The 22,277-nt window shown below is 36.6% G+C and overlaps 1 protein-coding gene across 2 annotated transcripts in view; it reads right to left on the bottom strand.

Moving 5' to 3' along the window:
• Nucleotides 1-22,277, bottom strand: part of Themis (thymocyte selection associated) — a 148,563-nt gene that overhangs the window by 62,155 nt on the left and 64,131 nt on the right. For both annotated transcript variants that reach the window (XM_070010459.1, XM_070010460.1), the window contains one exon: nucleotides 14,419-15,467. In XM_070010459.1, the coding sequence (XP_069866560.1) occupies nucleotides 14,419-15,467 (1,049 nt within the window). The remainder of the gene's footprint in view (nucleotides 1-14,418; nucleotides 15,468-22,277) is intronic.

The following is a 22,277-nucleotide window of genomic DNA, read 5'->3' as shown; positions in this document are numbered from 1 at the left end:
ATCTTGTCCTTTTCAAGTACCTGTTTCCTTGTGTTTAATTTGTTTAACTGTGCTTTTTATCTTTCTAAGGAATTGCACTGAGTTCTCCCTTAAATCTACCATATTTCAATCATTATATTTATGTACTCTTCTTTACCACCCAAGGCATTTACTTATGTTTTTATGCATTTATTGTATATTCCAAATATGAGTGAGAACATGTACATTCAATTGTATGATTATATCTCCTCATTTCCTCTATTTAAATAATTTTCAGAAACAACATAAAATGGCTTTAGTATCTAGATTACATTAGAAATAAAGCCTGGTTGCCCTGACCATGACTGATATTAATCATTAGCATGCTCTTAGAATTATGTTTTTTTAAGCAGAAATCATATCATCATTTACCTGCTCCAAAGCCTGTGATCATTTCAATTTGTCATAGAAAAAATCAGATTCCTTTCAATGGGCTTCAATACTCCACAAAGCTTGTGTTAACAGTTGTAACTTTTTCAAAGTTAGTTTTGTTTTTTTATATATCCATTTTTAAACAACTGATAGATCATTTGATAAACAATTGAGTATAATTAGCATGCAGCTTAGAAAAAAAGTTTCCAAGCTGCTTAGCTCTGTACAGAAACCGTACATATTCAGTATACAATTGAAATATTTTCAGAGAAAGCATTTTTCAGGTGTCACGAACATTTGTTCTCTTCTCTAACATTAGATAAAGACTTCTTAAGCACCCAGAACATGGTGTTTGCTGTACAGAACATCACAGGTCTAAGAAAGGAGATAATTTGAGTCTGTAGATGCTAATATTACCAAATAAAACATCAAAAGAAAAAAAATAGAATGCTAAGAATTCCAAAGAAACTGTGTTTGAGATCCCTTGTTTACTCAGCCCAAAGTATTCCTGAGTGAAATTCTCTCAAAGGAAATGAAAAATGTCCAGGAACCTAAATCTGCCCAGAGTGAAAGAAGTAGATAAGAGGAACAGGTGTCCTGCCTAACTGCATAGTTGTAGTTTACCTCCTTAGCACAGAGAACACAAAACCAACTAGGAAACTTGTGTAAAACACCTGTCTCTCCAACAGTGTGTTAGCAATAGGAAAATAGAAATCCATTTGTTTCTATACTTATTATTAATGTAGCCAACTATAATACCCTTTCCTAGAAGAAATTACTTCATGTCAAATAACAACATTTGCATTGAAACAATTAAAATTTTAATATCTCTTATAAGTCATATTTATTCTCTTTTGGTAGGTATGAATGTATGTAGATAAGCGTATGTATATCTCTACATACACACATATACATGCATTTGTACACATATATGTATACATTATACACATGCATATATGTGTATATGTATGTGTGTATTAATATGTATTTACAGAGGTACACACAAACATAGATTATTTCTTTGGGTTTTGCATTCAAAACCACCCTCATGGAAATGCTATTGTTACTGGCATTGGCAGACACAAACATAGCTTCCCTACTAAGAAAAAAAGAGCAAGACATTACAAAGGCCCTCATATACCACCTTTCCAGTGTGCATCATGGGATGGTAAGTGCTGGACTCTGCGGGGAGGAGACCAGAGAGCCAAGCCAGCTTTCACACTGACTGTGAACCTTAGCCCTTTGGGTAAGATCCCTGCTGTGAAAAGATGACCATGAAACACCTCTCTGCTATATGGGTCAGAAAAATAACACACACACAGAAAGTATTCAAACCCACTATGTTTCACTGTTATAGTTGCCAGGAAAGACACAATTTTGTTTTTGTAAGTTGCAATATATTTACTAATATAATGTGATGTTAGGAAAACAATTCTTGGAAATGTTATTTTGGACTGTGTTTTTTTCTCTCTGCAAATGTTCTGCATTTTGAAACTGTTCTTTAAAAAGCCTATGGCACCAATCAAATTGGAATTACTGCTTACCTCTACAGGACTACTCTCCCGAAGACTGATTACCTTTTAACCGTGACTCAAGATTTAGTTTTCATAATAGGAAATAACAGTTTCACAGAGTGGTCTGGCAGAGCTTTAAAGAACAGCTTCACTGTGGCTGACATAGGCTTTTATTAACCACATTTCCTGTAGCTGCACAGACAATGAGAAATCCACTTCTCCGGGCAGAACCAATTATAACTGAACAGGTACACTTTTTCCCTCAGCCTGGTCATGATGTCAAATGTTTGATTAGAAAGGTCTTGTGCTTTTAGCTAAATGAGGCTAAATTTCTTTCTATTTTGCTAGAACAAGCTATTTCTGCCTTTCATTGCATAACCTCTTAGTATCTTAATTCTGGTATCTCAATGGCAAATAGAGTCATAATGTAACACCCTTGAGATAGGTAAAACAATATTGCTATATTTATTTGAAAACAAATTGAGTTAGTTTCAGAAAGGAATTGTTTACATCTCTGTCTGGAATTGATGCACTGTGGAATACAGAAGGGTAGAGGCAAACTAAATGTAAGGATTGGGTAACCAAAGGAAACACGGGGTTGGGATGAGTAACCACAGAGAGGAATCTAAAGGTGAATCAAGGTGAAATAAAGGGAAATATTAAGGCAGAATGGACTATAAGTAGAAGGTACTGCTATGTGCATATCTAAGGGAATAGCACAATCCTGACAGATCAGGTTTTGGAGATGCAGAACTGAAATAGTGAGGAATTATTCTACACAGAAGGAGATCCTTGGAAAAACCTTTCAGGGAAGGAAAGAGAAGGTGAAAACAGGAGGCAAGCTAGAGGTATAGGTGTGAGCTATTGGTCAAGCCTCAATTTTCTTTCCTCTATTTTTTGTTTACAGTTGAACGCTCAAAAGGACATTGAATGGATTCAATGAGAATTCATAACCTATTTAGAATTTAATAAACTCCAGTAAATAGTTATTAAAAACCAGCAGTAATTACAAAATTGTATTGGAAAGACTAGAGACTAAGAATAGAAAAAAGTATTTGTGAATTGTAAATATTAAGTATGATACAATAGTAATTGTATAAATATGAGTCGAGGTATAAAGAGAAATAAAAAAGAACAAATGATTAACAAAAGGAATGTCAAAGAAATCTTACTATATGTAAGATTTTTCTCTTAAAATGATCAGTAAGTCAGTAATGTGAATAACAATTTGAATACATTATGACAAGAAACAAAACAATGATTTACAAGTTGGGCTCAATAATACAGACTAAAAATAAAAATGATAATGATCTAAGTAAGAAAGTATGCATTAATGCACCATTCAAGAAACTCTAAAGAAGTGTAACCTTCAGGGTTTAGTTAATGACAAATAGAAAAGGGATGGTTCCTAGATGTCTGCTTTAGGCTAGTTAGTAGAACATGTTAGTATTTCCAAAAACGAGTAGAGAGGAGGAATAAAGATAGAAATTTTTAATTTTTTTATTATTATTTTGATTGGTCATAGGGCTTGAACTCTGAACCTGGGTGCTGTCCCTCAGTTCTTCAGCTCAAGGCTAGTAGTGCTCTACCATTTGAACCACAGCACCACTTCTTGTTTTCTGGTGTTTTCTGTTGGAAATAAGAGTCTCACGGACTTTCCTGCCTGGGTTGGCTTTGAACCACGATCCTCAGATCTCAGCCTCCTGAGTAGCTAGGATTACAGGCATGAGCCATGGCACCCGGCTGAAATATTTTTTTAAAGGTAATGTAGTAGTTCTAAAGTTCACGAGTACTCAGTTTCTTGTTACTTCCATGTTTAATAGAACATGACCACCTTTTCACCCTAGCAAAAGAAGGACTGTAATTTTTTTTTGACTAGGTAGAGAACAGATGAACTACTTCACATTTTTCTTACTCATTTCCTTCCTCAATGCATGATAACTGACCTTCTAGGAGAAGAAGCCAGGTGAAAATTGGCATTTCAGAAAAAAAATTCCTTTGACGTATTAGAAGGCCATGAATTTAAGTTATAGTTGAGTCTCTGAATGATTTCTACAATGCTTTGTAAGAAAAATTAGTGCCATGGTTTCAGCTGTCATTCTAAAATCAAAGCTATTCTTTTTTTTTCATTGGCAAGGTAATGTACAGAGGGGTTACAGTTACATAAGTAAGCTGGTGATTACATTTCTTTCTTTTCTTTCTTTTTTTTTGTTGGTCGTGGGGCTTGAACTCTGGGCCTGGGTGCTGTCCATCAGATCTTCAGCTCAAGGCAAGCACTCTACTGCTTGTGCCAGAGCACCACTTCGTTTACTAGTGGTTAATTGGAGATAAGAGTCTCATGGCCTTTTCTACCTGGGCTGGCTTTGAACCGCAATCATCAGATCTCAGCCTCCTGAGTAGGAGTAGGCTGAGTAGGATTACAGGCATGAGTCACCGGCACCCGGCAATTACATTTCTTGTATAACTTGTCACCGCTTCCATCATTTTTCTCCTTCTTCCCCGCCTCCCCCAAGTTGTACAGATTATTTCCAACATAGTATCTTGTGAGTTTCGCTGTTGCATAGGTTCCCGCTTTGTTCACTGTCTCACCATTTTGTTGTTCCCATTCCCTTCCCTAGTTCAGATACATGTATACATAATACTCAGCATACCAAGATCAAACACAATGACAACAAGGGATATACCATAGAGGGGAAAAACACAACAGAAAAACAAAATACATTGAGAACAACAATGAAGAAAAACCTCTTGTGTCCATGTCTTAAGAGTTCATTTCATCAAAGCTATTCTTTATGACACCAACTACCTTAAATGTTCATTTCTTTTCTACTTGGAAAAATAACAATCAGACTTAAGATTTTGGAGGGTTAGCATCAGTATGGATGTACCTTTCTATACCTGTAAAACCAGGATAAGAATGATAAAGTAGGACTGACTTCATTAGGCTTACTTGAGGATTAAATGAGTTTATACATGGAATTAGGGACCTAATCACTGTCAGCACTCAGATAATAAAACTGGTAGGTTCCTAGGTTTGGGGCTCTTTATGTATTTTTCCTTGTTCCCTGTATTTTTGAACTCAGAGAAGAATTCCAGCTTCTGCTTCCCTCATGGGCTATACTCACTCTTTAAATTCCTTTCTCTCAGATATATAGCATTTCATTTATCATCTATACTGAAGTTCCTGAAATCACAGATCCATAGTTAATGTCATATCACATATCTTAGCTAAGACATTTCACAGATATTTCAAACTAAGGTCACATTAAACCCTAACTCAGTTCATGCAAAAGAACCTTAATAGTTATGTCCTGTGCTCCTTATGTTAATGAGTTTTTGACTGAATTTTAGTGAATTTCAGTATCATCCATTTTGATATGTATACCAGAAACCAGGATATCACCCTTACACGTGGCTTTCTTGTTTCTTACTTTATGTCAACCACACATCCTACAAATTTCATATCACAAGTTTTCTTGAATATGTTTTCCATCTTTTAAGGCAGCATTTTCTTTTCTATATTATTGTTTTAGCTTTCTAAACAAGGCAGGGAAACTTCCCTGCCTTGGTGTGAGTTATCTTATCATTATTATAGTTTTAATTGCTTTATGTGAGTATGAAAAAATGTTACCATTATAATTGTACAAATACTAATTTAAAAATTATGGATTATCACAATTCAATTTTAGTACCCTTTCATCATCCTGAAATTTCCCATAACTACGTGTTCTATCTCTATAGACTTGCCTTTTCTAGATATTTTAAGTCTAAAATATTTGTTTCTAAATATTATTGCTATTTTCCTACTGGGAATGTTAAAATGACTTCCATTTTTGTGTTTGTGTGTGTGTGTGTGTCTGTGAGGAGTTTAAGTTCCTTAAAAATCAGCGACATTTAGAAAATCCCAGTCTTTTCAACGTGAAATAAACCAATTTTGTTTTCCTTCATGCTTTAGTGTAGCAGAATAAAAATATATTATTTTTTCCACAAGGATCAGAAGAAAATAAAAATAAGTTGGTGTCAGGTATTAAAGTTTTAGCTGTGAGCTAAATGAATCTTATGAAGAAGGGGTGAGGATAAGGACACAATGTTTGCCCCCAGAAAAACTAAAGAAAGGAAAGAATTATGAAAAGAAGAAAAGGATGGGACAGTGGCTGGGGATTCTTCAAAGACAGAATAGAAATGCTTAGGAAATTGGCCAGAAAGATGGATCCAAAATCATAGAAATTTGATGGTTGAAACAAGCATTAGGAAACATAAAATGAAGACATAGGCTTTGATCTTTTGAAGAGAGAATGTGGCAGGGACTTTGTAATTTAGTGGTAAGGAAGTCTCATATTCTATCTATACTGGAGAACCCTGAGCTAAGAGACTAAGTAATTGCACAGATTTATCTTCTGACTTTCTATGTTCTTCTACTTTTGTATCATTGCTCTATACTCCAGTCAATGTAAGTCACTCCTAAATCAATGCAGAGTTATGCCTACACACATGATCACAAATGTATGATCTTTCTCCTGGCTGGACCACACTAGCCATCACTCAGCATTTGATTACCTATGTCAGTAAATTTTAATAGATTTTAACATTAATATTAACATCATCACAGCAAAGGGCACACAATTAAAGTTCTATACATATGAAGAATTAAAATTACAATTAATTATTTTGACATGGTGAAATAATTAGATATAAATAATTTAAAATAATTTTATTAAGAGGTATCTGGCCAGATTACATATCTTGGCTATGGTAAATAATGCTGCAATGAACATGGTTCTGCTGGTAGCTTTAATGTGGTCTTACTTGTAGTCTATCGGCTAAATGCCTAGGATTGTAACTGCTGGGTCATAGGGAAGCTCTGATGAGTCTTTTAGGAACTGCCTGCTTTCCAGAGTGATTGGACAAGTATCCATTCATAACTACAGCCTAATAGAGATCCCTTTTTGCTTCTAAGCCAGCATTTGTTATTAATAGTTTCTTGCTAACAGGCATTCCAACTGTGGTGAGGTGGAATCTCAATATTTGCTTTGTGTGTTTATTGGCCATTCTTACCTCTTCTGAGAAGTCTCTCTTTAAGTCATTAGCCCATAAAACTTACATGTGCAAATGTGTAGTTTATATTTTATTGAGGTTTTATTCTGAAATAGATATTGGATTGATAAATATGATAATAGAAATTTTATATAAATTATCTTTAGAAACTACAAAACCAGCTAGAATTTCATCCTCTGCCAGTTTCCAACTATTATTTTGATTGTTTTAATTAATAAAGTAAAACTGGCCATTGAGAGCTCAAAGAATATGATTTGCCTATCTAGTAATCCCAACACTCATCTTAGTGACTCTAGGCACTAAAACTTCTGTTGGGATTATGGGAATTTGCCGAATCAGTTGTCCTTAACTTTGTAGATACTACATACAGAACATCCCAAACTTCTTTTATTATTGCTGGTCATTTTTAGCAGGGATTTCCGTGTTATAGGAATTTAAGAAAAGGAAACTCATTCTAATTTTCTTTAAAGCCAGAAATCTAATACAAAGTAATTGACTCCAGATTTCACTGGATCATTTTTCTAATCTCCTGGAGAAATAAACTTTTTTTGTATAGCTAAGAAATAAAAATTTTTAGCACTGAGAACATAATAATTACATGTTTGGTGGTATTTTAATTTTTGACATCACAAATAAAGGGTTGGAAATAATATTAACTAAAGTTTTCATTGCTTCTCTATGGATGAAAGCATTCTCAGCTGCTTGAAAGGTTAAGCGGGCCAGAATTTTGGTTCACTGAAGGATTTCCAAGTGGGAGTCTACTTCAATCATCTCAGAATGAAATAATGGTCTTTAGACATAAACTATCCAGAGAAAATTAATATTTTCTTCTTTGTTTGATGACTTGTTCATTGTTAGTTGAAGTTCTTTTAAAACCAGGAAATGTTTTTGAATGTCTTACTAAATTTAACTGGCTCTTTTAAAGCTCATTTAAACTGGTATTCAGCTACCCAATTCTAGGTATTAACATAGGATAGGTTGTGCCTACAGCAAAACTTTGAAAGTGTAGACTACTCTCCCACTTTGAGAAGCACAGAAAAAACTTATGTCACACATCCCACTTGGCACAGAGCTCTATCTGGGAGTTTTCCACTAACAGTTTTCAACCGAACACTTACTTTATCCAGGGTTAACTTTCTCCCAACTTTTCAACTGTTTCCTTTATAGTTGGCTGTTTATAGATCAGGCCATTTACTAAATCAACCTCAGGGACCCAAACACTGTGATTTAATTAATGTTTGTGTTGTAGTCTAAAAACAACTCATATATCTGCTAAGAAAATGACCTGCTTGTTATCTTACAGTTAAATTTTGCCATTTTTAAGAAAAGGAAGCTGCTATTTCTTATTTCTAGATTCAAACACCCAACTTTTAAATGTGCCTCTATTTGATCTTCATTGCCTTAAAATTTTCTATAATCTCTACTAGACAGCAAACAGATTTGCAACTTTTAGATTGAACCAAGTGGACATACTAATACTAATAGTAGGTTCTATATCAGTATTGAGAAGTTCAGAGGTATTTATAAATTCCAAACATTCAATGATTTTAAATCACATCACAGAAAAAAAGAAGGAAATCATATTGCTTGTGATTGAACCCTACCAATAGCAATGGGGTGGATATTATACTCTTCCCTATTGTGACAAGATCTAGATTCAGTCCAGGAGCTTGGGCTCTTTAAAACAAACAAACAAACAAACCCCACATTTCAGCCACTCCTCTGTCACTGCAGATCAGAAGTGTTGTTTCAGCACCAGCAGCAGCAACCAAAGAGGGTTCTCTTTGCACTTTCCAGGAACTAGTGCTTTCCATCTGCCCTCTTCAGCCTCATTCTCATTCTGGCTTAGGGTTTCTTCCTGCACATTGTACAGTACCTAGCCATTACAGCTTCCTTTGTTCTTTGCCTTAATGTGTCCTGTGGGGGTTCTTGTCTGACAGAAATCTAGAAATTCTGGCAACGAAGTGGACACTTGGGCATTAAATAGCCAAACAGAGTTAGTGAAATGCAAGATTTCTGGTCCCAGTTGCAGTCTCTGTAGACATGGAATATCTCATCTTTCAACCAGTGGATTGTTTTTCTATCTGGTTATAGGCCCTTTCATCAGAATGCAGAAGTTACATTTCTCCCGTGTGGTACTCAGAAGTCATAGTCATATATATATCCACGACAGGCAAAGACCCCAGTGAGTATGTGTTCCTCCAAACTACCTGAAACTACTTCTCACAGAAACTAACCTTTGAGGAAGGGCAGTCTATACCACCACCACATTCCTATGTCAATCACCATTTTAGGCATAGTTTCATTTGTTTAGCCATATTATATTAATCTTCATTTGATTAAAAAATCCAAATGCCTTGAAGATATTATTTCTACATCATTTTAAGGGGAATTTGAAGGGTCATTTGGTAAATCCCCTCGCCTGTTTTGATTCCATACATTATTTCATAAACATTAACTATCACATTTAACAAACACTAAAGTTCTTCCATGCAAAACTGCACAGAGCTTGAGGTAGCTTGTCATTCCTTTAGATATCCAACCCACACTGTCCTCTGCCCCTCACCATACTTGAATTACTTCTCTAATTTCTACTACAATCTTCTTTTTGTTGCTTCTTATCTGTGCATTGCTGAAAGTGAAGAATAGTTGGGAATTATACCTTCAAAAATGATTCTTTTCATCACTTCTAGTTTTTAACATAATTTATCCTCATTTGTTTTTAATTTCTAAAATGTTTTAGATGAACTTATAGTGTTCACAACTGACAATGGATACTTTTTATAGAGGAATTTGGCTAATACTAAGTACTTTTTAGATTCTTCCTCCTAAACTATACATCTGTCCTGTTATTAGCAATGCAAAAAATGATGTGTGAAGTTAATGATCCATTAGGAAAGCAAAAGTAAACTGATATAATGATGCATCTAGTATTCTTTTCTATAGTGTGAAAAAGCATCTTAATGAAGGAAATGAACTTGAATGTTTAAACTCTGAATAACCCTCACAAATTGTTCTGTAAAGTTAAAGGAATATTCTGTATACAATCCAGAATTCTAGAGGCATGTTTTCAATGATTGCTTCCTGCATGCAAAACATAATGTTCTATCCAATAACTTCAAAACTATTCATTATAGAAGAGCTTTAATGTAGGTATGAGAAGAAACAGAAAAGAAATGTATTAAGGGGTGAAATTGTAATAATAGGAAAGAGTTGGTTGGAAGACTTTAAAAAATAGATTATACAGAGATGGACATCTTCTGCTGATGTTCCATAAATGACCCACTAAGCAGATCCGTATCTTCATGATAAGAAACATCACTGAAAATGAGGTTATCTGGCCTGAACACAGGTAAATGATAGCATCTTATGACATTTTAGGTGATTTCAGAGAAAATACAGTGTTTTATTTACTATAGAAGCAAGGAAAATGTATATTATTCTTTCCTAACTGAAAAAAATAATTAATCAAAGCAAGATCTCCCTAACAACATCTCTCACCTACAGTCCACTATATTTTGATATTTTACCCTCCCCCAAAAGTCCTTTCTAGGACTCAAATATTGGTGAGGACATTGTAACAGGACAGCAAGGTTGCCCTCTTTTCTTTTCTTTTCTTTTTTTTTTTTTTTTGTCGATTGTGGGGTTGAAACTCTGGTCCTGGGCACTGTCCCTCAGCTCTTCAGCTCAAGGCTAGCGCTCTACCACTTGAGCCACAGTGCCACTTCCCATTGCCCTCTTTTCATAAAGTACTTTCTATCATTTTAAAAACAATTTGCAAACTCTAATGAATCTTCTGTAGATTGGGACTCAGAATTCAATACCAAGAAGAAATGTAGGGTTTAGCCAATAAAAAAGCAATATTAAATAAAATTGATATGATGCTCTGCATAGAAGAATTTAGTTATGATTACATTCACCTTCACTGCCTAGAAATACTCATGTTGTTTTATATTTCCCTCCCAATAAAACATTTAAATCTTTTTCATCTGCCAAAGGAAAAAAATTAATCTAGGAATGATACCTTTCTGGTTTAGGCTTTTTTTCTTTCTTCCTGTTCTGTTTCATCTCCCAATCTACAGGCATGATTTTGAATCTTCTAGTGTTCACATATCATAGTTCTAATATCTATTATTTGAGATGACCAGACTTCATTTCTTTCTTTAGTGCTATTGTTTGAATGCATTTGTCCCTTCAAAAATCCATGTTTTGGATATTTACTTTCCAGAGCAAAAGTGCTGGGAAGTGGGGTTTGACAGGAAGTGATTAAGTTACAAGGGATTTAATGGAAGAATTTCTCTATAAAAAGGGATCCGAATCAGTGGCTCATGCCTATAATCCCAGCTTTTTGGACCAGAACTATGGAGGAGTGCTAGGTCAGTCAAGGTGAAAAGTTCACAAGTTTTCATCTCAGCTAATGAGATGCTGGGTTCAGTCGCACACGCCTGTCATCCCAGGTATGTAGAAAGTGTAAATAGTAATATGGTCCAAGCCAGCCTGGGCATAAATAGTAAACCCTACTTGAAGAATAATTGAACATCAAAAAATGCAAATGCAAGACCTTGAATTGGCCTTGAATTCATATCTAAATGAAGGGGAGTGGCAGGGCACCTGGATTGTGGGAATGAGTTTTCTCTCTCCTGCTCTTCTGTCATGTGGAGACTTAATGTTCCTTTCTCATCTCTGGATGATGCAACAACATGGTATCATAACAGAAACAACTTAAATCTGGACTTCCCATTCTCCAGAAATATAAGACAATGGACTTTTGTTCTTTATAAATTACTCAGCCTGTGATTTTCTGTTATAGTAAATTGAATCTAGAACACGCATCAATCTTGTCCCTAATTTGGCTAGCCAGTAAGTTGATTGAGTACAGAGATGGACATACATGTAAACCCATGTGACATTCTTTTCTAGTAACGAAACAATGAAATATGAGATGCAAAAACTCTCAGCAATCATGTCACCTGTATGACAAAACTTTCCTGGGAAAATAAAACCAATATGTAAAGAAAAATAAAGCACATTCTGGCCATTTTCAATAGCTCCTGAAGCTTAGCTGTGCCCTTAATTTCTCCATGGACAATAGATTCATTATAAGGAAAAATGCAACAAAATCAACAGTAGGTGATATATGGATTTAGCTTTCAAAGATTTTTACTTATTTTCCCCTTTCAACTTTATGTCCTATAGTATTCCTTATGCCATATATTATCTTTTCATTGCCATGATAAGTGACCATAAGTTCAACAGTTCAAATACAATAAATTTATGGTCTCACAGTTTTGTAAGTCAGGAGACTGATACTGATGTCACTGCCTCCAATCAAGATATTGTCATTTGTCATTTTTGTTATTGTTGATCTCTTTCTTCTCTCTCTCTCTCTCTAGTTGTACTGTGATTTCAATTCATGGTCTCATGCTTGCTTTACCATCTGATCCATGCTTCTAGCATTTCACTACTGCATTCTTTCAGAAGACTGTTAAACAAGAATGCTTGCCAGTTTTTTCTAACTTCTGAAGGTCACCTGCGTCACTTGGTTTATGGCCCCTTTCTCCATCTTGAAAAACATCCTCTCTAATCTTGACCTCAACTGGAAAAAGGTTCTTTTAAACACTGTGATACAGAACTGGGAATGTGGCTTAGTGGTAGAGTGCTTGCCTAGCATGCATGAAGACCTGAATTTAATTCCTCAGTACCATATAAACAGAAAGATCTGGAGTGATGCTGTGGCTCAAGTGGTAGAGTGCTAGAGTTGAGCAACAGAACCTCAGGGACAGTGCCCACACCCTGAGTTCAAGCCTCAGGTTTAGAAAACAAACAAACAAACAAATAGATAAAACACTGTAATTAATTTTTTGCCTACCAGCATAATCTAGGTTAAACTTCTCATCTCGAGGTCCTGAATTTTACACACACATGCAAAGTCTCTTTGACATGTAATATAACACCTTCAAATCATCTGGGAATTTAGGTGTATACATTTTTGGGTGAGTGATGGCATTATTCTGATCACAAATAAAAACAAGGAAAGGATTCCTTTCCACACATCACCCAGTACTGAATTATGTCATGGAGAAGAGGCAAAGACAGACAGACACTTTTTATGGGAGTATCAACCGCTAATCAATGCTATGAATTGTTTCTTTAAAATTTGAAATGGGAATTCTGAAGGTGTCTCAGTGGTAGAGTGCTTGCCTTGCATGCATGAGGCCCTGGGTTCAATTCCTCAGCACCACATAAGCAGAGAAAGCCAGAAGTGGTGCTGTGGCTCAAGTGGTGCAGCACTAGCCTTGAGCTGAAGAGCTCAGGGACACCACCAAGGCCCATGACCAACAAAAAATAAAATAAAATAAAATAAAATAAAATAAAATAAAATAAAATGAATTTGAAATGACTCCTCCTAAACTGTTATACCAAAAAAGAATATTTCTGCTATTTTTTCTAAAAATAAATTTGGTAATTCTTATTAGATTTCTCCAGCATACATTCTGAATGTAATATTTGAAAGGTGAAATGAATGTCTCAACATCTATAGTTGAGCCTTAAAGCCCAAGGTTACTTATGCTTCCAGAGCTCAGGGAGCAAACAAGACATCTCTCTTTGTTTTAGTAATTGTGTAGATTCCCTAAACTGCTAGCACAGCATCTACCAGGACAGAAGGCCCTTCTTCTACATTCCCTAGAACCACAGCCGGATAAATAACCCGAACGTCCTAATAGGATGAGATCTTTCCAGGTAGCCAGGAGGCAGACAAAGACAACAAGTGGAACTGAAGCTGAGCCACCATCCAGAATCTTCAGAGTGGTGATGGGGTTGTTAATTCTATAATGATCTCATACTGTCTGCAATTTTATTGATTTTGTTTTCCAATAGGACTGTTAAAGATTGCAATTCTGAGATAGACATAATGTGGGCAGATGCTCACATTCTCACACACAGTGCTGCCAAGATATTTTTACATCTTTCTTCAGATAAAACAAAATGAAGACATGTGTTAGAGATGCATGTTACCAGAAACTTTCCAGAAAAAAAATGGGAGTTTATTGTATGCTCATTTCCTGTATGAAGTATTAAAATAATTCTACCCCGGAAAAATAAACCACTCTTGCTCATCCAACATAAAAAAGATACCTTCCTCTGGGGCAGCTTTTTAAATCTTCTTAGTTGTGAAACCCTGTGAGTAGGAGCGGTGTGGGCCATTACTTCTAAATGCCATCCCTGCTATTTCTCATTCAGTGTAGACTCCATGCCACATCGACTGGTTAAGCATCAAAACACACAATACTGCAACAGCTTATTCTCTGGCGATGTTCATTCACCCACTGTGCATCGGAAGGGCTCATTTCAAAGATGGCACGCAAGTAAGAAAAAAGCAAACTCAACAAAAGACTCGAAACAAATTGGCTCATGAATAAAACACTCCAGAGGAAAATCTGGGAACTCACAGCCTTACCTTGGGAGAAGCGGGCAGATCCAGTCTCCTTTCTTCTGCTAGGGTGCGCAGGGTTAACCTGGCTCCCTCGACGGAGGGATGTTTGGGGGGTCTGGGTGGGGGGTGTAAGAAAGAGCTTTCGTATCTCCGCATCATGTAATATTGCTCTTCGGTGATCTCTTCCACCAGGCTCCTGACGAGAGGCGAACCTGCGTCCTTGGACACACTGTGAACTAACTGAACAGTCATGTTCCAGCGGCCAGCAGGGATCTCCCAACATTCCCCAGGGTTGGCAAAGTCACTGATGAGCAAGTAAGAGTCTGTGATGTCTTCCTCCAACTGCAGGCCGGGGGTGGATGCCAAGATGTCCTCTTCAATAGAGAGATCTCGCACAGACACCTTCACATTAAACGGCAAGCGGAACTGCTGGCAGAGCTCAGCCAGCTGGTACTGCTTCTTGTCATGAATCACCTCCACAAAACCTCCTTCCATGTACAGAGGGAGCCGCGCGGCCTCTTTGGACTTCGTGAGGAGCTTTTCACAGGCCAGAACACTGACCACTTCTGTGATTCCCTCGCAGAGGACTTCCGTGGTCTCCGAGTGATGCACCAGAAACTGGTCCCCGATGGACACCGAGGAGAGCTCCCGGTGCAGGGGGTGGAAGGCCTTGGTGGCCACCACGTGCAGCGACTCCTTCTCACTCTTGGCTATCTCTAGGTCATAGGCGGTTGGGAACTCGCGAGGCCTCCGCTTGAACTTGCCTTTGTAGCTGGTGGGGATCAAGAAGTGTCTTTTAGGGAAACTGCTTCTGATTTCTGAAGCCAAGATCCTTGATGCCTGGTACTTTTTGTGGATCACAATGGTCTTCCCAGGCTGTAAAATACTATTGGACAGCTGACTTCTGGGAGGTGCTTCTAGGACTTCAGCCACCATGGGAAAGTCTTTATGGGCCATTTTGAAAAGGTCTTCGGTAGAGAGCAGCTGAAGAAACCAGTTAGCATCGTGAGAATCCGTGATGTCTTTGACTTCGACGTCTAAACTGGGGAGAATGCGGACAATATCCTTTCGAACTGAAAACAAACAAAAGACAAAAGAGATTGACATATTATACGTCCAAATGTTTTCTGTGGCCTATTCTCCTAGTGATATAGATAATTTTAATTTAGAAAAAAATGAACTCATATAATTAGAATATTGCAGTTTTTAATGTGACTTTTCAGATTTAGAACTTGGGATGGCTATATTAAAATGAATGCAAGTGTGCATGTGTGTGTGTGTGTGTGTGTGTGTGTGTGTGTGTGTGTGTGTGTGTGTGTGTGTGTGTGCATGTGTTGGTCCTAGGTCTTGAACTCAGGGCCTGGGTGCTGTCCCTGAACTTCTTTGCTCACGTCTAGCATTCTACTACTTGAGCCACAGCTCCCCTTCTAGCATTTTGGTAGTTCATTAGAGATACAGGAATTTTTCCTGCTGGGCTGGCATCAAACCTCGATCTTCAGCCTCCTGAGTAGCTAGCTTTACTGGTGTCAGCAATTGGCACTCAGCTAAATTCAATTTTATATATAAACAACTCCTATGAGCCCATGTTCAATTAAGGAAGAATACTGACTATTCCTTTGGGCCCTATGCATCTCACCCAAATCATGAATAATAATTTCATGGATATACATGTAAATCTCTATGTGAAAAATGATATCATTATAGCATTTTAAGTCATGTTCTTTAGGGCCAGAGTTCAGATAAAATTATTATACAAGAAAGTTTGATACTTTAGACAAAATCCTTTATGTGTAATGCCCAAGACATATATACTTTTTAAATTTGTTTTCTATACTAGAAATAAAAACAAGACATGCATTTTGTGTACAAAATCTTTTCCTGTGAGAAAAAGCATTATTGTAAAATTACAAGATAAAAAGTATTTAAGAGCTGGGCACTGGTGGCTCACATCCAAAATCCTAGCCACTCAGGACGCTGAGATCTGAGGATGACGATTCAAAAGCATCACAGGAGGAAAAGTCCTTGCGAGTCTTTTTTTTTTGGGGGGGGGTGGGTCGGGTCATGGGGCCTGAACTCTGGGCCTGGGTGCTGTCCCTCAGCTCTTCAGCTAAAGGCTAGCTCTCTACCACTTGAGCCACAGCGCCACTTCTGGCTTTTTTTCTTTTTGCTTATGTGGTGCTGGGGAATCGAACCCAGGGCCTCATGCATGCAAGGCAAGCCCTCTACCACTGAGCCACCTTCCCAGCCCCAGTCCTTGCGAGTCTTATCTCCAATAAACCAGCAAACCAGAAGTGGTGCTGTGGCTTAAGTGGTAGAGTCCTTGAGCTGCTAGAGCTCAGGGACAGCGCACAGGCCCTGAGTTCAAGTCCCATGACCACCACCACCAACAAAAAAGCATTTAAGAGTAACATACAAAAATGAATAGCAAGGTAGAATCTTTTTTCAATGTCATAGTTACTTTTTTTTTTCCAGTGCTGTATGCTACCTGGGTAGAAAGAGTAGGAGCGTATGAGTCACAGAACATCCACTCAGAAGCTGAGGAAGACTAGTGGGTACCTATAAATTCATCTTTGGGACAAAGGACTCTTTCTAAGATTTTGTTCTTTCCAAAAGGTCTTCCTTTGAGACCAAAGAGCTACCAAAATACTGTTGCAAATCATTTACCTACTCCCCAGGATACTACCCATTGGTCTTAAATTCAAAATAAAGTTTTGAGTGTTGATATATTTTTATAAGAGTTTACATGTTTTCTGATGGTTTTCTGAAAGCTTTTGTTCTGTTTTGTTTGTGTCTGTCTAGGGCCTGTGTATTGTCCCTGAGCTTTATTGCTCAACTACGACTTGAACACCAGCTACATTTCTGGCTTTTTGGTGTTTAAGTGGAGGTGAGAATCTCATAGACTTTCATGCTTCAGATGGCTTTAAACTTTGATCCTCAGATCTCAGCCCCCTGAGTAGTTAGGATTATAGGCATGAGCCACTGGTGCCTGGCTAACACAAGTTTTTAAGCATTTTCATAATCCAATATTATTTCCCAATCTCTCAAGATACTTTTAGCGTTCTTTCTTCCATGTTCTGAAAATGAACAATTTGGGAAACTTAGAATATGTAATTTGCTTCACACACACATACACATATATAATTTGCTCTAGTTAACTTTCGTTATTGCAGATTAAACACAGGACCTCCTGTTGGTAAGCATTCTACCCCTCCAATCATGCCTCCAATCCTATAGTTTATAGTTTAATTTTGAGATTAGGTCTCACTAACTTTCCCTAGCTGTATCCACCTCTTCATTAGTTAGAAATATAGGTGAACACAACCCCACCTGGCCTTTTCCATTATTACTTGTTTATTCCATATCTAAAAACCTTATTCTATGACTTCTGTCAGATGACACTTACATTCTGTATAATGGAGTTTGTGAAGACACAGCTTCAAAAAAGTATTGTTTTGTTTCCTTGAGAAGAAAAAGTAAAAATCAATGGCTTCCACTAGATTGAAATCTATAAAACTTCTAACACAGAGCAGGAAGGTTAATAAAAAGAGAAACTTTTACCTCCTTAATCAGTTCATTTTCTAAGGTTTATCAGATCCTAATGATTGAGATTATTACCACAGGCTTCCTAGAATCCAGAGGTAATTTTAGAAACTAAAATCTTGTTACTGATGCAAAAATTAAGTAGGTTTAAATATTCTAGAGCTAGAGGGACATAGTACTTGCATGCTATTTCTCCAGTCTCAAGAATGACTAGAGATTGATGTGATAAATGACAGACATCAAGTACTTTGTGGAATCTCTAAATCACTCCATCAGGACACCTTTGCCACAATGCAAGCTGGATCCCCAAATATATTTGTGTTGGTAGATGCACTGAACCACGATTAGCCTAATTGAAACACCATAGCTGCCAGAGAAAGTCTCCAGACCAGGCTTTCCAATCTCTGTATCAATGTTGTGTATCTAAGCTATTGACTTATCTTCAATACTTCTCTTTTCAAGTCTTCTAAAGTTATGATAACCAATCTCATTTCAATAACATATCAACAGTATTTGACAAAGAAGATTTTGGCTCCCTCTGCTTTGATCCGTTTTCCTCACTTTTTTTTTTTAATCTTGATTTTTCTTAAGACTTTTTTTCTTGGTTTCTTGTCTTGTCACACCACCCACTATTTAAACACATGCCTTTTAGTATGTCTTAGCTCTCTTCACTCATACCTACAGAAATGTTACAGTCTCATGTATTCAAATATCATCTATCTGCTAAGGATTCCGTACAGTATAGCTCTAGCCAAATCTTTTTCCTGACTTCCATATAGCTCTTTTAGATCTTCTTTTGGATTACTGGTAGCTGTATTAAACTTAAAATTCTCAAACTAAATTATGATTTTCCTATCCTCTTCTAAGCCTGGTTAATCAGGATTGTTTCTCCATCACAGTTATTGCAAAAAATTTCTCCTTGTTTAACTTATAGAGCTCAGAAACATCCCTAACTTCTCTCTTTCACTAACATCTGAAGTCCCATTCATCAGCACTACTCTGATCTCTGATCTATGCAACATTATTTCTTATCTTGTCTGTGATGATGGTTTCCTAATCAGACTCCATACAGTCAAATCTCAAAAGAGATTGGCCAGAGATCTCCTGAAATGTTAAAACAAGTATGGCTACTGTCTGTCCACAGAACTACAACTTGACCCTTTTTACTTAAAAGCAAAGTCTTCACCTGGTCCATGGTGTTACATATATCTAATATTCTACTGCATTTCTCCATTCTAAATCACTTCTATCTCCCTGTATCTCTTCATTTTCCATCACGCTTTGCATTCCATGCTTCTTCTGACTGCTACATCTTTCAACCAGAAATATTCTTCATCAATCTCACTTACAAGTCTTCCTAACTATTCTTATCAATGACACCTGCTTTAAGTATTCATTTAAAAAATGCAGTCATCCTGCTCTTTGCCCTTCTGTTTCTTCACTTTTCTTCTATTTCTTTAACTTCAATCATTCAAAAATGTGTATATTTTCTATAACTTATTTCCTGAAGCTGTAGATAGCATTTATTCCCAGAGACAGAAGTCACTAATTGTTTTGTCCATCAATACATCCAGTGTATATAAAGGTGTCTCAATCATAGCAGATATTTACTAAATGAATTAAATGACTGCAACACAATTGTCAGCACAATATACTGAAGCAATCATTAAAAGAAGTGATTTGGTAAACAAGTAGAGCTCCACGTGAAATTTCACTATGTAAGGAAGTTTGCACCACTGAAACTCTTGATATATCTAAGTAGACATTGTAGGCTTTATTTAAAAAGTGTTATTGAAGGTGATATTTATCTTATTTAATGATCTATCCAATATATGAAGTACTTGTTAAATTTTGACAAAATAATATAGCTGTTTAGTATAAAGATGTGGGCAGAATGAATTCTTTTTCATCCAAGGTTTTAGGAAAAAAGACCAGGTAAAATTGCCATATGCATGCCAAAAGACAAAGTGAAATTGCACATGCAGTGTTCTCTTAGATCAATTTCAAAATTTATGTCATAGAGTGAATCATTACCCCTAACACTGGAGAATAGATGAATACAAAGGCAAAACTTACTGCAAGTAGAAACTACTATAGAAACTCTACAACTGTGAAGAGCATGTAAAGAAGTATTGATTCTTGATGGTGGCTGAATATAGAGTTGCTTGACACTGTGGTATCTTAAGAAACTCTACACCATGTTGTCTGCGTGATGGTTGGAGAAAAACCCCCTTGTGATTTTGGCAGGGTGAAGGGAAAAAACAAGCCTTATTATTCTGATCTCCTTTTAAAAGATCTCCCCACAAGGACAACCATCTCACCATAGTCTAACCATCTTTTTCTTTTTTTACCATAACCTAACCACCATGGAAGAAGGTAATTACCCTATCTGATCCACCTGTAACCCTCTACATGTAAAAAAGGAAATATTCAACTCCTACCCCCTTTTATCCTCCCACAGAGAGGAGGTGGGGGGAATTCCCAAGTCCAGAATCAACTAATAGTTCTCTATCCCACAATGCACAGGCTCACTGAATGACCAAAACCTACTTATAAGGTTATAGAATTATCACAATTTCCCCTCCCTCAATAAAGCACAACCTATAATTACATCAATGGGAATCTCACTGGGGAATGCCGTTTAAAACCCTACTTAAGATGGAACTCTTAGGAATATACACAAAGAGAACAAGACAAGGACACTACAAGAAATTCTAACCTCTGACACTTACAAGCATAGTGAATAGTAAAAACCAACTAAGTCTAGCCAGATGAACAGTAAACTTCACACTACAGGGTTATTTACCTTAGTTCCTTTCCACTAAAAACATCCTATCTGTCAAAAATTTACACAATATGTTAAAAGAAAGTAAAGAAAAACCTGAGGAAACAAAGCCAGGATACAAACTCAGATACAGAAGTTCTGGGAGCATAAGATCAAGAACTTAATGTATGGTTAATATAAAATGGGAAGGGGAACACCAAAGAAGCACAAATGAGTAATATAATCAGATTAATGGAACATTATAAAGAAATGGTAGAAAAATGAAGAATTACTTTGATGGATTACTCAATAGACCAGACACTGCCAAGAAAAGGATCAGAAATGTGGAGATAAGCCAATTAAAACTTCTTCAGTGGAAAAGTAAAAATGGCTGAAAAATAAAATATCCAAAAAGTCTGGAATGATTACAAAAGATGTTGCATGCATGTAATGGTTATACCAGAAAGAAAAGGAAAGGAAAGGAGGAGTAGTGATACCTAGGACTATTTTGTTCAATCTGCATAAAACAAAATATAAAGAGAAAACATGGAGCCAGAGAAAGGAAAAAAGGAGGAATAGATGTAAGGTTTACACTGGAATTATCCCCAGAAACCAAGCAGGAAGAAGAAGGAGGTAAAAAGTATTCAAATTGCAGGTAACCTTCAGGACTTCTTTTCACACGGATCTGTCATTCTTTCTATATTTTCTTTCTTGAAGGAACCCTGGTAAATTTTTATATTGTTATTTTTATTATTACTCCAAAAGAGAAAAGATAGATACCCAGAGGAGAGATCTCTTTATGTAATTCAACAACTTAAAGGAGGTGGAAAAGAGACTTAAATAATTCTTTTTCAGTTTACTTCCTGGTTCTAATTTCTGAGCCTGGTGTTTTTAATTTTTGTTATGTAATATAATTTCTATGTCTTCTCTTCTATGTGTCCTGACTCATAGAGTAAGGGAAGAGTGTTAGATGAGGAATAAATGAAAAAAAATAATACTTTTTATTTTTATAGATGATAGATGATAAACAGCAGCTAGCCATGAGCAATGGAGAAAGGCAAAGGGGACCCAAGATGGTAGCTAAGATCACAAAATCTCTAAGAAATAATAGTGGAATTAGACTTCCCAACTGACAGGTGTGAACTCAGCCCTGTAGACTCCACCTGTTTGCAGGAAATTGTCAGGTGCTATCCCAATAAGCACTTGATGGCCAAAGACCAATGCTGTTGTTGTTGTTTTTTTAATCATAGATACAACTTATCAGTCAATTGAAAGTGTATTTGTAACAGTTACTTAAACTGCTTTTGCCTGGTCTCTCTGTCTTTATTTTGTGATTCTTATTGTTCTAAGCCATTCTTGCCACAGTCACTTGTCAATCACCTTGGGTTCCAGGAAAGACAGGACTGCTTAATAACAAAGGACTAAAATTTTAGTCCCTTCAAATTGAAGTCTTCAGGGCAGATCATCTCTAAATGGGGCTAATTGCTAGTAATGATCAGGTTGCACTCTGGAATGAGAGCCATCATTTTGTAGGAACCAGATTGCTCTCTTCAAGTGATGTCCATTATAACTACTTCTC

Source organism: Dipodomys merriami, unplaced genomic scaffold, assembly GCF_024711535.1.
Source record: "Dipodomys merriami isolate MVZ:Mamm:240054 unplaced genomic scaffold, mDipMer1.0.p SCAF_8, whole genome shotgun sequence".
Taxonomy (NCBI): Eukaryota; Metazoa; Chordata; class Mammalia; order Rodentia; family Heteromyidae; genus Dipodomys; species Dipodomys merriami.
This window is presented reverse-complemented; position numbering and strand designations above follow the sequence as displayed.